Genomic DNA, 15,349 nt, shown 5'->3' on the forward strand with positions numbered 1-15,349 from the left:
TACATTACAAATTACAATGGTTTCTATTGTAATTTTTTTTAATTTATTTTCCTTATTAATGATAAATATGTTGAACATTTAAAGAAATTAATGCTTAAAAATGAAGATTAATTCAGCACACATAACACTGATTCTATTCCATCTAAGGCCACAATCTATATGAAGTCTGTCCATTTAAAATATGAATTTGATCACTTACCGTACTCATGAGATCCTGCATTTCAAAACCTGACATTTGTATCTGATTTATAGTTTACTTAACTGATATGTATAAGATCCCATGGGCTTCCCTGTCATAGTCCATTATTCAGTTTTCCTTCTTTCTTATTTTTTATTTTTTATCTCTGCATGAAGATGTTTCAGTTTCTTGGGAGTTACTGACATTTGAATGACCATAGACAAAAAAAAGGCCAAGATGGTTATCTAATGGGTAACTTAATAGTCCTTCTTAATGAGTTTATAGTTATTCACTTTAAAAGACCACATTATATTAACTACATATATTACTTTGTTATGTTATCATTTTTCTTTGTAGTCATTTTACATTACTGGCTGGTATTAATGACATCAGCTCTCATACTGTAGTAAGATTAAGGGCCACTATCAAAGCTCCCATCCCATATTCGTAGTTTTAAAATTTACCAATGCTAAACTTGAAGTTATTACATGTCTATACTATTAGTCAAACAACATTTTTGGCTAGCTGAAAAGTGAACAATGGTCAGTGACCTGTACAATGGTGTAGTAGTACAAGTAACACAAAAATCTTCATTTTATTAGGTTGAACCCTAGTATTAGAAAAATACCATCAACAAGGTTAATAATTCCAGAAGTATAACAGCACCAGTGCTTCAAAACCTGACAAAACAAATGATAGATCCTCAGCAGCATCTAATTGTTTTTCTGTGCAACTTGGACTGGATTCCCACCATGGGTTCCACAAGAATAATGATTTGTAGAATTCCAAAGCACAATCGAATGTAGTATAAGTCCCCTTTATTGATCCCTTAATCAGTACAAAAGGTGTCAACATCTCAGTCTTGCAGGACCATTGTAAAGTCTAAATATCAAACCAAGCATCAAACATCTGACAACGTTTTGTATTAAAAAATTGTACATAATTTAGAAGACACATGGACTATTTACCTATTTATTCGGTAAATGTTATACCCATTGTAAGTAAAGTACCGGTAAATGCAGTAGATATTGATATTGACTGCCATGGTCTAAAATCTGCCCAAAGCAACATCTATATGAAGTTTAGTTCTTGTAATTTGGTGGTTTCCACCCAGATATTTTAGTTTTCTTACATACTATGAAAGCATGCTTTGGTTAAAGAGAATCCCACCTAAATAATTTTTTGCAAAAGCATGGTTAATCCAACATGGATAAAGAAAGTTATGGTTTATACCCTTGTGGAAGTTGTTTCATGAGCTGAAGACATACAGTAACTAAGCTGTACAGCCCAAAATAGTACTGGCACTGTGCAGAAAGCAGCTTGGCAGAAGTCAATCTATGCGATCCTCTTCTCAGGCTGCATTATTAATCAGACTGTTCTAGAAATACATTTAAGTGGTGAATCTCTTTAAGTGGCTACTCACAGGGGACAGAAACAAATGAAAATAAAGTCTTTGTACGATACGTCAGAATGTGTTTGTACTATATAACCAACAAATTAGAAGCAATAATAGTCTTAGAAATTAAATAATGATTTTCAGTACATTGAAGTAATTATGACTACTAGTATATAATGTTTCGATAATACGCTGAATGTGCATAGTTATTCTGAACATATGGGCCAATTCACGTTATATAGTATATTAATAAAATTGTATCTAGTTTATTATTTTAATTTTCATGTGCATTAAAGGGGTTGTCTCATGAAGACAACTCTTTTTTTTAACTGGAAGCTGTCACAGAGATCAGCTGTTATTGCCAGTGGATGCCACAAATGCCCGTGCATTTCCCCTACAGTAGCCTCTGGAGGATAAATGTAGTATTACATAGCGACCATTTAAATAAATGGCTATCCACGTAAGGCATGGATGGGCCGGCTCCGCTAGAGCTGTTCTGGATCATAGAGGGGTGGTCCTTTATGAAGACTCATAGATGGAGTCAATTAGTAGGTCATATCATTAGGCATTGGGGAAATGTAACAACATTTCTACTCCAGTTTTCTGCTGTAGAAAAGTTGTAAATGGCCCAAAAGCTTCACAAAAGTTAACGGAAGAGCTTAGCGGAAGGGAGCATGTGCACCATCGGCCTGTTGTATTTTGTATAATTTATGCCAAAACTGGCAGAAATTATAGCGGAAACCAACGCCAGCTACTGACAGACAGCCAGCAATCCGACAAAGTTATTTAGAGGTGTTCACCTTCTAATAACTTTGTTATATCTTATTCCTGTATGAAACTCCAGTCTTAATATATCTCCCCATTATCTTCATGAGACAACCCCTTTAAACGGATTTACCAAAATGTAATGATAATGGGGTAAATGCACTATGGATTTTAGCGGAATTGTATAATTAATTAAAGAGGTATTTCTAACTTAGACATTTAGGGCATATCCGCAGGCTATAAATGACTGAGAGATGCGAATCCCAGGCGGGGTCTAGTGGGGAGAGGTCAGAGCATGCACACAGCTCTCTCCATGCTGTTGTATGGGAGTTATGGAAACATCCGAGCAGCACTCGCTCAACTGTTTCCTTAACCCCCCATTATGCAAAATGGAGAGAGACATGCTCAGAATGACCGTTGTTCTCAATATAGGTGCGGATTCCAGTGCTGGGGCCCGCATCTATCAGACGTTCTTCACATATCCTGTGGATATGCCATCAATGATTAAGTTGGGAATACGCTTTTAACCCCATAGTAACCAGCCTATTTTAGGCCTTAATGAACAAGATATTTTTAAGTTTTTCCATTGTCGCATTCAAAGAGCTATAACTTTTTTATTATTGCGTCGACATAGCTGTATAAAGAAATGTTTTTTGCGGGTCAAGTTGTATATTTTAATAGGACCATTTTGGGGTACATATAATTTATTGATTACGTTTTATTAACTTTTTTTGGGGAATAGAAAAAAAACTCGCCACTTTTTTGGTTTGGTATAAATAACATAATAACTTTATTCAGTCGGTTGTTACGATTGCAGAGATAACAAATTTATATGGTTTTCTTATGTTTTACTACTTTTACACAGTAAAAACAAATTTTTTTCAAAATGATTTGTTTTTGTGTCGCCATATTTTAAGAGCCATAACTTTTTTTTTCCCACCAATGAAGCTGTATGAAGGGCTTTTCTTTTGCAGGACGACTTGTAGTTTTCATTGGTACCATTTTGGAGTACATGCCATGCGACTTTTAGATCACTTTTTATCAAATTTTTTTGAACAGAAAACAGCAATTCTGGCATTGTTGGTTTCTTTTTACAGCGTTCACCGTGCGGGTTAAATAATGTAATAACTTTATAGTTGGGGATGTTATAGATGCGGTGCTACCAAATATGTGTATTTTTTTATTATTTTTATTTTTTTCTAATAAAGAATTTTGTGAGGGGAAAAAGTGTGTTTTTAAATTTTTTTACTTGGGATTTTTATTTCTTTATTTTAAACTTTATTGAACTTTTTTAAATTTTTTTTTTTTTAGTCCCACTAGGGGACTTGACTATGCGATCATTTAATCGCTTTTATAATACACTGCAATACTTCTATATTGCAGCATTTTATTGCCTGTCAGTGTAAAACTGACAGGCATCCGCTAGGCCATGCCTCTGGCATTAACAGGCATTAACTAGAGGCAGACCTGGGGGCCTTTGTTAAGCCCACAGCTGCCATAGAAACCATCGGCACACCCGCGATTGCATTGCGGGTGTTCCGGTGGGGTGAGAGAGGGAGCCACCTCCCTCTAAAACTATTCAGATGCAAAGGTCGCTATTGAGAGGTTAAACTGGCGGGATCTATACAGATTTAGGTCCCACCCACTCGAGCAGGTCTGCTCCAAGCCCTCAGCTACCTCCGGTATCTGAGAGCAGGGAGCTTTAACCTCTCCCGGCCGCACAGATTTATTATGAATCAGTGACCTAAAAAGACAAATGCATCAGAATAAAGCCCATTAGTGAACACCGTAAAAACACTCATGGACGGTCACTAACAGGTTAAATATGACCTTTATTCAGTTTTTCTAAAATTCCCAAAAGCAACATTTCCTTTAGTCTCTTACAGTTTAGAAGTGACCTTATATGTTGAACCATGTCAACCATTTAAATATTTTAACTAAATATGATCAGATTGGGGATCTTGAAGCATAAGATATAGATTATTAATTCAACTTTATAGAAGTCTAGGAATAAGTTACAATTCATACCTTACATTCTCTTAGTATGTGTTTCTCAAAAGACCTGCATAATATAGTTAATATTTGGAAGATCAAGAAAGATGCCTCTGTTTTCTGGGCCTTCAGATTAACATTAACAAAAGTATTCTCTTCTGAAAAACACACAATAAATATGTGGCAATAAAGAATTTTTCTTTTAAAACGCCATCTTTCGGATTGTATTGCAGCTGTTTTGAAAATCATGCATAATGACTTAATATTGGTGTGTTGTATTCCTTGAATGGAAACTGCCTCCTTAAAATAAATGTCTATAAATGAAATCAATCAAGTGAAGCAGAATCCATATTAAGGCCTAGAGGCATGTTAAATGGCCCGGATGCCTTGGCCTTGTTATTAATTGCTACAGTGTTCTCTCCACTATAGATCGAGGTTAAGCATTAACCGTGTTCATTCCTGGGTTGATAAAATGGAAATTTATATTTTTTACAAGACATAAAACATGTTTCTTACATAGTTTCCAGAGTCTTCAGCTAAATCATGTCACTATTTTTTAATTTGTATGCAATTGTAAAATAAATGATTATTATTATAGCTCAGTATCGCTATATAGTAGATTCACTCTATACATTGTTAATGTGCTAAATGACTATTCTAGCTGCAAACGTCTGGTTTTTAATGCAATATCTACATAGGTGTATAGAGGCCAATATCCAGCAAGCATCACTCCAGTGTTCTAATGGTACATTGTGTTTGCTAACTGTGTTAGAAGGCTAATGGATGATTAGAAAACACTTGAAAACCCTTGTGCAATTATGTTAGCACCGCTGTAAACAGTTTTTCTATTTAGAGGAGCTATAAAACTGACCTTCCTTTGAGCTAGTTGAGAATCTGGAGTATTACATTTGTGGGTTTGATTAAACTCTCAAAATGGCTAGAAAAAGAGAGCTTTCATGTGAAACTCGACAGTCTATTCTTGTTCTTAGAAATTAAGGCTATTCCATGCGAGAAATTGCCAAGAAACTGAAGATTTCCTACAACGGTGTGTACTACTCCCTTCAGAGGACAGCACAAACAGGCTCTAACCAGAGTAGAAAGAGAAGTGGGAGGACCCGCTGCACAACTGAGCAACAAGACAAGTACATTAGAGTCTCTAGTTTGAGAAATAGACGCCTCACAGGTCCTCAACTGGCAGCTTCATTAAACAGTACCCGCAAAACGCCAGTGTCAACGTCTACAGTGAAGAGGCGACTCCAGTATGCTGGCCTTCAGGGCAGAGTGGCAAAGAAAAAGCCATATCTGAGACTGGCTAATAAAAGGAAAAGATTAATATGGGCAAAAGCACACAGACATTGGACAGAGGAAGATTGGAAAAAAGTGTTATGGACAGACGAATCGAAGTTTGGGGTGTTTGGATCACACAGAAGAACATTTGTGAGACACAGAACAGCTGAAAAGATGCTGGCAGAGTGCCTGACGCCATCTGTCAAGCATGGTGGAGGTAATGTGATGGTCTGGGGTTGCTTTGGCGCTGGTAAAGTGGGAGATTTGTACAAGGTAAAAGGGATTTTGAATAAGGAAGGCTATCACTCCATCTTGCAATGCCATGCCATACCCTGTGGACAGCGCTTGATTGGAGCCAATTTCATCCTACAACAGGACAATGACCCAAAGCACACCTCCAAATTATGCAAGAACTATTTAGGGAAGAAGCAGGCAGCTGGTATTCTATCTGTAATGGAGTGGCCAGCACAGTCACCAGATCTCAACCCCATAGAGCTGTTGTGGGAGCAGCTTGACCGTATGGTACGCAAGAAGTGCCCATCAAGCCAATCCAACTTGTGGGAGGGCCTTCTGGAAGCATGGGGTGAAATTTCTCCCGATTACCTCAGCAAATTCACAGCTAGAATGCCAAAGATCTGCAATTCTGTAATTGCTGCAAATGGAGCATTCTTTGACGAAAGCAAAGTTTGAAGGAGAAAATTATTATTTGAAATAAAAATCATTATTTCTAACCTTGTCAATGTCTTGACTATATTTTCTAGTCATTTTGAAACTCATTTGATAAATATAAGTGTGAGTTTTCATGGAAAACACAAAATTGTCTGGGTGACCCCAAACTTTTGAACGGTAGTGTACATGTACATCTTGTAACAACAGACTGCGCTTTATATGTGATATACTTGAATTCATGTTGACATTTTCAGTTTGGTTAGTTCTTTTCTTTTTAAATCTGTTAAAATTATTTGAAATGACATACTTAATTTATTTTTTAATTACTATGAAATCAGGAAAGGCACATTTTGGCAGTAATGCATCAATATTTATTAGTTATGCAATGCTAATTTACATTCATACATATATCTTGTAGCAGTAGAGTTTAGATGATTGTTTTGGCATCCTATTGACTTAATGTAGGTGACTCCATTGTGTGAAATTAGAAGTAATATACTGTGTCTAAACCATTAATTAAAGGCAAATAATAAATCTATAAAAAATGACAACAAAAACATCTTTGGGACTAAGACAAATATTTGTTTTTAAGACAAGTGAGGAGTCACAATAAATAAAAACAGGTTCTCTACTGGTGAACCTACTATGCATAATAGCTCTCCTCCAGAAGTGCCTATATGTAGGTGTGTAAGATAATCTGGATAGTATTTTTAAACAATTGTATTACAGTGATTGAAGATAGAATAGTACTATCCTAGTCCTGTTGTGTAAAGACACAACAACTATGACACGCGTATGATTTTAGCCACGGTGCTGCAAGTGCTGGAAATCTGGAGAAAAAATGTTTGGGAGGATTCCTCCAGCTCACCTTATCACATATGTGGACTTGCGCGCGGGTCCTCGTGTCGGCACACGTGTGGAGTACAAAGGAAGACAAAGAAATGGATCCAGCGCTGTGTCCTTGGAGTCTTTTAAAATAGGAAACTATTTCCAAGTTTTATTATATAATGAAAAATAAAAACAATAGCATTGCAGGTAGATATTCTCAAATGAATGGTGGATTTATGGCAGTGTGAGCGGTGCCTACGCGTTTCTGACGCATGCAGCGTCCTTAGTCATGGCTTCTGTACTGAAGCCATGTCATGGCTTCTGTATTGTAAGGACGCACTCCTATTTTTTCGTGCTATTCAGGTTATACTACTTACCAGGAGTGTCTGGATGACGCCGAGATTTCCCCTGTCCACATTCTATGCAGCGATTGTGAGAAAGGCCTAGGTTGGGCCGAAACTTTACTATACATCGCTTGCTTCAAAAAAATATATTCTATGTTACTATTCTTTGGAATAAAAAATAATAATTTCTTGAAAACCAAATCAAACAAGTATTCCCGAAGTGCTTTTTATTTAGGTTTTATAATATAAGTATTCACAATCAGATGGGAAAAAATTAGGTATAAACTGCGATTGATAACTTCAAACAGTCCATTGCATTGAATAAATAATTATATTTTAACACATCAATAATATATATAACCTGAATCACATATAAAGCATTTATATGATTCAGGTTGTTTAACCCCTTAATGACCGCCGATACGTCTTTTTACGGCGGTCATTAGTGGGCTTTATTCTAGAGCGCCGCCAAACTACGTCGCTGCATTAGAATAAAGTAAACAGAGCAGGGAGCCGTGAAATCTCCCTGCTGTCAGCTGCCAGAAGCAGCTGAGGGCTGGGGGCGTCCCTGCTCTGCCGGGTGAGATCGATATTAGTATCGATCTCACCTGTTTAACCCTTAAGATGCGGTGCACAATAGCGAGCACCGCATCTGAATGGTTTTGGAGAGAGGGAGGGAGCTCCCTCTCATCTCACTGACACCCGGCGATAAAATCGCCGAGTGTCTGTGTCTTCTATGGCAGCCGGGGGTCTAATAAAGACCCCCAGGTCTGCCTGCAGCGAATGCCTGCTAGATCATGCCGCAGGCATGACCTAGCAGATGCCTGTCCGTTTTAAACGGACAGGCAGTAATACACTGCAATACAAAAGTATTGCAGTGTATTATAATAGCGATCAGAGGATAGGGAAGTCCCCTAGTGGGACTAGTAAAAAAGTAAAAAAAGTTTAATAAAGTTAATTTAAAAAAAAAGTGAAAAAAAAAAAATGAAAAACCCAGCTTTTCCCCTTACAAAATGCTTTACTATTAAAAAAAACTACAATAAAGCAAAAAAGTTACACATATTTGGTATCGCCGCGTCCGTAACGACCCCGACTATAAAGCTGTTACATTATTTAACCCGCACTGTGAACGCCGTAAAAAATAAAATAAAAAACAATGGAAAAATTGCTGTTTTCTGTTAATCCTGACTTAAAAAAAATGTGATAGAAAGTGATCAAAAAGTCGCATCTACTCTCAAATGGTACCAATAAAAACTGCAAGTCGTCCCGCAAAAAACAAGACCTTATACAGCTATGCCGACGCAAAAATAAAAAAGTTACAGCTCTTCGAATGTGACAATGGAAAAATCTAAAAAATGGCTTGGACATTAGGGCCCAGAATGCCAGCAGGGGGAAGGGGTTAAATAATATTGATATGTTTATATGTAATTATTTATGGAATGCATTGGACTGTTTGACGTCACTAATCTTACTCTTAGGTGAACTTTGAACCAATTCTGGTGCCTTTTTTTATATATTCATTCCCATCTGATTGTGCATAATGTTATGTCTATTTGATCTGATGAAAGGAAATGATCCCCGAAACGCGTTAATTTTAATCTCTATTAATACATTTTGATACGTATTTATTAGCTCTGGATACTACTTTTGCCATTATTTGGGTGGCGCAAAAGTCTGAAACCTTTTTCCATTAAGTATTTTCATATAGGTGTGTGTCTGGTTTGATTGATAAACTGAATTATAATTAAAAGCTCTTTCACCCCTTCAAGACGAGCGACGGATATATCCGTCGCAAGCAGGTGTTAGTTCCCGCATAGCGAGGGATTTATCCGTTGCTCTGATCTGGTGGGTACTGCCAGTGTACCCACGTGATCAGCGGCAGGAGACCGGCTGTTATACACAGTCTGGCTCCTGCCCGAACTTCCGGAATTTACGCTCGCTCCGATTCCGGAAGTTTAACACATTAGATGCCGCTGTCAATAGCAGCAGCAGCAGCATCTAATGTGTTTGACAGAGGGAGTTCTCTCCCTCTGTCACCCCACCGGTGTCCCCACAAAGAAATCGCAGGGCGCCGTCGGGTTTCCATGGCAGCCTAACAAAGGCCCCCAGGTCTGCCCTCAGCAACTGCCTACTAGGCCATGTCATGCCATCACTAACAGGCAATAATGCTTTGGTATACTAAGTACCAAAGCATTATATAAGCGATCAGCAGATCGCATGGTGGAGACCCCTAGTGGGGAAAAAAAAAGTAAAACAGTTAAATAAAGTTTAAAAAATAAATAAAAAATTACAGTAAAAATAAAATAAAACCATTGTTTTTATTTAGTAAAAGTATAAAAAAAAAGAACACATAGACATATCACTGTGATCGTTTTCTCCCATTTCCACCATAAAAAATAAAATAAAAGTTAATCAATAAGTCCTGTGTACCTCAACACACTAAAAAAATGAAAACTACACCGTGTTCCACAAAAAACAAGCCCAAAATATGGCTACATCAACGGAAAAATAAAAAAGTTATGGCTCTTGAAATGCAGCGATGCAAAAACAAGTAATTATTTTTAAAACTAGTTTTTTTTAAAGGGTTTGATTTTGCAAACGTAGGAAAACATAAAACCTTTACATATTTGGTATCCCCGTAACCGTGCCGACCCATTGAATAAAGGTAACATGTTATTTATGCCGCATAGTAAACTACGTAAATTTATAACGTGAAAAGCAATGCTGGAATAGCTGTTTATTTTTAATTATTTCCTAATATAAAGTTAATAAAAGTTAATTGATTTATTATATGCACACAAAAACGGTGCAATTGAAAAATACAACTCGTCCCGCAAAAAACAAGCCCTTATACAGCTATGTCGACAGAATAAGAAAAAAGTTACGACTCTTAGAAAGCAACAGTGAAAAAACAAAAAATAATCCTTGGTCATTAACGTGCAAAATAGCCTGGTTATTAAGGGGTTAAAGGTTTGGCTATTAACTAATAAATCAGCCAGCTACAGGTGGTACTAGAGAGACTGATTTCTTCATCTGTAGGAAAGCTATTTGCATAATTCCCAGAAAGCATCGCATTAAATACTTCCTAATAGCTGGTTCTCTGTAAGTAGTATCAGTACCTTTCAATTATGGTATGGTGCCATTCAAATTTCAGATTCATTGCCATTATCCCACAAATACCTAATAGTAATTCAGGCTGCTGCATGTTGTCTGTAAATGGGACACTCTTATAAAATAGCCTATATTCTCCTGATGGGGAAACCAAAGAGGAGGTAGCCATCGAGAATTTCAACTCTTCCTTGTGCCCTGCTCTATTATTGGAATGCTCCCATTTCAAGGCAGCGGTTCTTATAAAAGCTCTATGTTTTAGAATTGCATACAATCTAGAAAGTTTATCATAGGGGAACTTACATGATTACTAAATAGTCATTTGTACAATATTAAAATTTTGCGTAAAATATTGTTGATTTCAAGAATGCACCATTATGAAATCCTAAACATGGTTTGATAATATGAATGCATTGGTCTCCAACTTGTGGCTCTCCAGCTCTTGCAACGCTTTAACTTTCAGCATACCCTGACATGGCTGTCAGAGCAACCTTGGAGCTGTTGTTTTGCATCAGCTGGGGAGCCACAGGTTTGGAGACCACTGTGCTAAGTAAATTGTAAGTTTCTTTATATTATGAATATATTGTTTCATGTTTTGAAAACTACAGTGAAATTACAATGTACATTATATTTATATTATTTGGTATAAATATATTTACAATAAATGAAAACAATCTTTCATGAAGTAGAGGGTGTTTTCTACTTCATTTTCTACTTTGGTTCCCTTCAAAAATATTCAAATTGTGTTTCATAAATTTTCGATTAGCATATGTCCTCTAAAAGGATTTTAATGATTTTATTATGCAAATTCTGTTTAAGTTTAAACTTGTTGATATTGCAAAATTGAACCTAATTGACAGCAGGGTGAAGAAATAATTAGCTTAATTTAGAATGGCTGAAATCGAGGCATCGCTTACTGTGAAGAACATTAATCAAGGGAATTGTAAGTCAGTCTGTTATCATAGGCTTAACTGTATTATTCAGAATAACTGATATTATACGCTCATTTTTGACATCTCCTAGAACAAGGTTGTGACAGGATGCATAGCCTGTCACATTTTTTTTAACTAGGGTGTCACATACTTTGGGAAAAAAAAAGAAAATCTTTTCTGTTCATAATATCTGCTGAGGGAACAGCAAAGCTTTGAAACTGTTCTCACACTGCATTTTCATTCTGTAGATATTACAGGCTTATTGAAGAATCCATCGACCCTTGTATGGTGTCTCCACTTAGTGTAAAATGGCTTCAGGGAATCTATTCATACATACCAGCCGAACTTTGCAAGGTGTGGAGCAAATCCCTTCAGGATTTAACAAAGGTATGTATGGATTTGTGTCATATTTTGCAAGCTGCTCTCATTGCTATTAATACATGAAAATTTGACAAGTACGGTGGAGGAATTATTCTTATGCATACTACCCTCTAGATATAAAATAAGCCATTCTGCAAAACAGATGATTTGTTCTGAAAATACATATGCCGTGGAGATGTTTTTTTAGCAGTAAAAACAGAACGTCCTTGTATTCAGAATTGTTCAATGAAATATTAGGAAGTGTAGGGATTTTTAATCAAATATGAAATTTGTCTGCAAACACAAGACATTTTTTTTCAGTTGTTATATTATGTCTGTCTTCATATGTATTTATTGGCTAGACTATGAATTGCCTTGTATCAGATCCTCTTATATTGCCTGCATTGTGACAACATAAAGGAACATTTCAGCCACAACATCATTTCACAATGATGACTACTCCCTTTTCTGGAAGATACTAATTATCCATCAGTGATGACAGGGCTTTAACATTTAAAGATAAGATGCAGAAATGCCTGGTTGTCTTGACTTTAGTTGGTCCCATGATACATTGTTTCCAATGATATTTACACATTTTTTTCTGCCCTGGGAGGAGCTCACGTCTAACTGACGGGTAATTAACCCAGTTAACACTGTTTCTGTCATGGAAAAAAATTGTGTTTTGGAGATAGCAGCCAAGAAAATATGCAATAATGTAAAATTTAAAAAAAAACACAAAGCCACTAGAATGTAAGGCTGAGCAATACAGAAGAGTAAATTTGCTTAGATGGTATTTTGATGATGGGAAAATTTCTTATTACAGAGGCCATAATTAAATATAAGACAATGGAGGACAAAATTCTCTAATACAGACCTCTCTTTTAGCCTGCATTGTTGTATATGATAGAATTAAGGCTCCGCAATAGGATATTTCCCAATATTTCACACATTTAATTGTCCATATAAGACCTGTATATTTAACTTAAATAAGTTGAAGTCACATTTGATTCACACAACATACAATAATTACAGGGGCATAGCTGGGGGGGGGGGGTCCAACAAATCATGTGCCCTAGGGTTTTGGATATTGGGTGGGGGGAGCCAACAAGTCACACTGCCATAGCAAAGATACCCAGATACAGGGTTAAGTCAATAAACAGAATTTTAGCTCCTGGTGAAGGAAAGCCTAACTACAACTATATGAAATTATATATGTTAAATGTATAATCCTAGAAACAAATAAAGGCAAGTTGCAGATGATCAGCCAACCCAGGGAAATTGTCCCTTTAGACAGTTTTCAGGGCCCGGAAGGTAAGATTTGACTGTTAATGTGTTTTTTACTACTACAGATATTTATGGAATATTGATTGAATTTGTATCAACTTTTGGGATTCCTACAGATGTAGCCGTATTTACCTTGACTTTTAACGCACTAAATAAACAGTGGTTAGATCCCTTATCTTGACTTTTTCAATGACTTTTCAATGGCTTTTGTAGTGTGATATCACGCTGCAGCAAGTTATCAGAGTCAAGATTAAGATGGCTACATCCGTACTAGTATCCTGAGAACAGGGATGCCTAATCCCTCATTATCAGCAGAGAGGTGGTCATACCTTCATGGCCATGTTCCATTGCAGTGAGTGGGAAATATGGCAACAGCCAAGTGCACTCGTCGATTATGTCTGTATCTCACTTACTATAATGGAGAGTGACTATGTGCTAGCTCTCAGCGAGGTATGGCAAGATTGAGCACCCTTGTTTTCAGGATTGGTCCCAGAGGTTTGATTCCAATGTATTAGTCATTTATGGCACATCTGATATATTTGTAATGGGAAATATCCTTTATGGCTATTTTCCATTCTACCTATCACTTTGTGGCTGTTGTGTAACATTATAAGGAGGGAGATCGGAGCTGTAAAATATCAGTTCTAGTGAGGTTATTGAGCTGTTGAGCCTTACGAGCATGTAAGTCCTTTTTTTTTTTAGACATAAGCAAAACATATGCATTCATGTCCACCACTTATGGATAAACGCCATTGTAATTTGTTTTTAACTATATCTCTAGAAGTCCTGTATAAAACTATAACATAAAGCAAACATTCTTATAGCTAACATATCTAATCTATAGTATAAACAGGCCCTTCTATCAATATAATAATGACTATTCACAAAACAGTGGTTAACATACATTCACATTGTTCTCTTCAGTCTATTCTTCTGGAAAATCTTTTATATCACATTCAGCCCGAAAAAAAACCGTTTGAAATACTAAGGCTTTTTTTTACATCTGCACTAAGTTTTTCCATTCTTCTGTTCCATCATAGGAACAGAAGAACGGAAAGAGTGACTAACATCACCCAACAGAATCCATTGACTTTACGGTCTCTGTCAGGTTTCTGTGAGGGTGTCCGTCGTTTTACAGGAAGAAATATTGAAGCATGTTGCTCTACGTCTTCCAGAATTTTTCACCAGACCTGCAACAGAGGCCCCTAATGGAGCTTTTGATGCAGATGTTAACAGATCCTAATTCTATCAAATTAAACGATCACCTTGGTTATACATAACATATAATAACATATTTACAAACAGATTGTTGGGTTTTTGCACCAAATATAATGTCATTGAAAATGGAACAGCTGGTGCCCAGATGTAGCTTGTTGTTTTAATAAGAACTCTATTGTATCTCCTACCTTTCAAATCCCAGCTGTAGCATTCAAGCTTAAAATGTATATAAGGAATTTCATTATTTCCGAATTAATCTGCCCTGTTATGTTGGCTCTTTTTAATGCAAATAAACCACTTATTGACCATTGATATTAATATTGTAAAATCTGGTCTATACATCATTGAATTATAAGTCACTTATCTAAAATGACTGGAATATTTATTCTTCTAAAGCAGTATCTGTGCAATGAGAAGAGATGCAATAATAATGGTTTGGAATGGTAATTATACAACTAGAAAATTATTTAACCTTAGATCTTGTCATGGATTAATTATGTAATATCATGATTAAATTATGTGAACACACCTGGCTTATATACAATCATTAACAGTTAAATTTTATCACTGGAACACAGAAAAAAACCTGTAGGAGAATATCAAATATATAAAATATATAACTGAATAGAAAGCATGGCAAATAAGCCATTGGCAAATAGCAGAAATAAGAAAATTATTAACTGCAAAACTCCAACAAATCTTTCTTAAACTTTTCTGAAACCTTCATGCACATGCTGTAGACACATCAAAACTAAAAATAACTTCAAATGTAATATTGGTTGTTTATTGTCTGCATTTAGAATCATATCCGCCTTCCGTTTATTATAATGATGTAAGTCTTAAAAGGGTGGTGCGGGGGTAGAAACCCCATTTTTATATACCCTATTAGGGCTATCTGAGTTAATAGAGGTGGCCCCTCATTCTTGAACTCCATTCATTACCTAGATTGAAGAGTGGCTACCAAGAGCATCTCTCTCCTTCTTTCTCT

At 36.3% G+C, this 15,349-nt stretch overlaps 1 protein-coding gene across 1 annotated transcript in view; it reads left to right on the forward strand.

The window, feature by feature from the left end:
• Positions 1–15,349, forward strand: part of LOC142750387 (dynein axonemal heavy chain 3-like) — a 1,255,980-nt gene that overhangs the window by 254,722 nt on the left and 985,909 nt on the right. Inside the window, exon 7 of the mRNA XM_075859390.1 lies at positions 11,748–11,886. Within this exon, the coding sequence (XP_075715505.1) occupies positions 11,748–11,886 (139 nt within the window). The remainder of the gene's footprint in view (positions 1–11,747; positions 11,887–15,349) is intronic.

This window comes from Rhinoderma darwinii, chromosome 3 (genome assembly GCF_050947455.1).
Source record: "Rhinoderma darwinii isolate aRhiDar2 chromosome 3, aRhiDar2.hap1, whole genome shotgun sequence".
In the NCBI taxonomy this organism is placed as follows: Eukaryota; Metazoa; Chordata; class Amphibia; order Anura; family Rhinodermatidae; genus Rhinoderma; species Rhinoderma darwinii.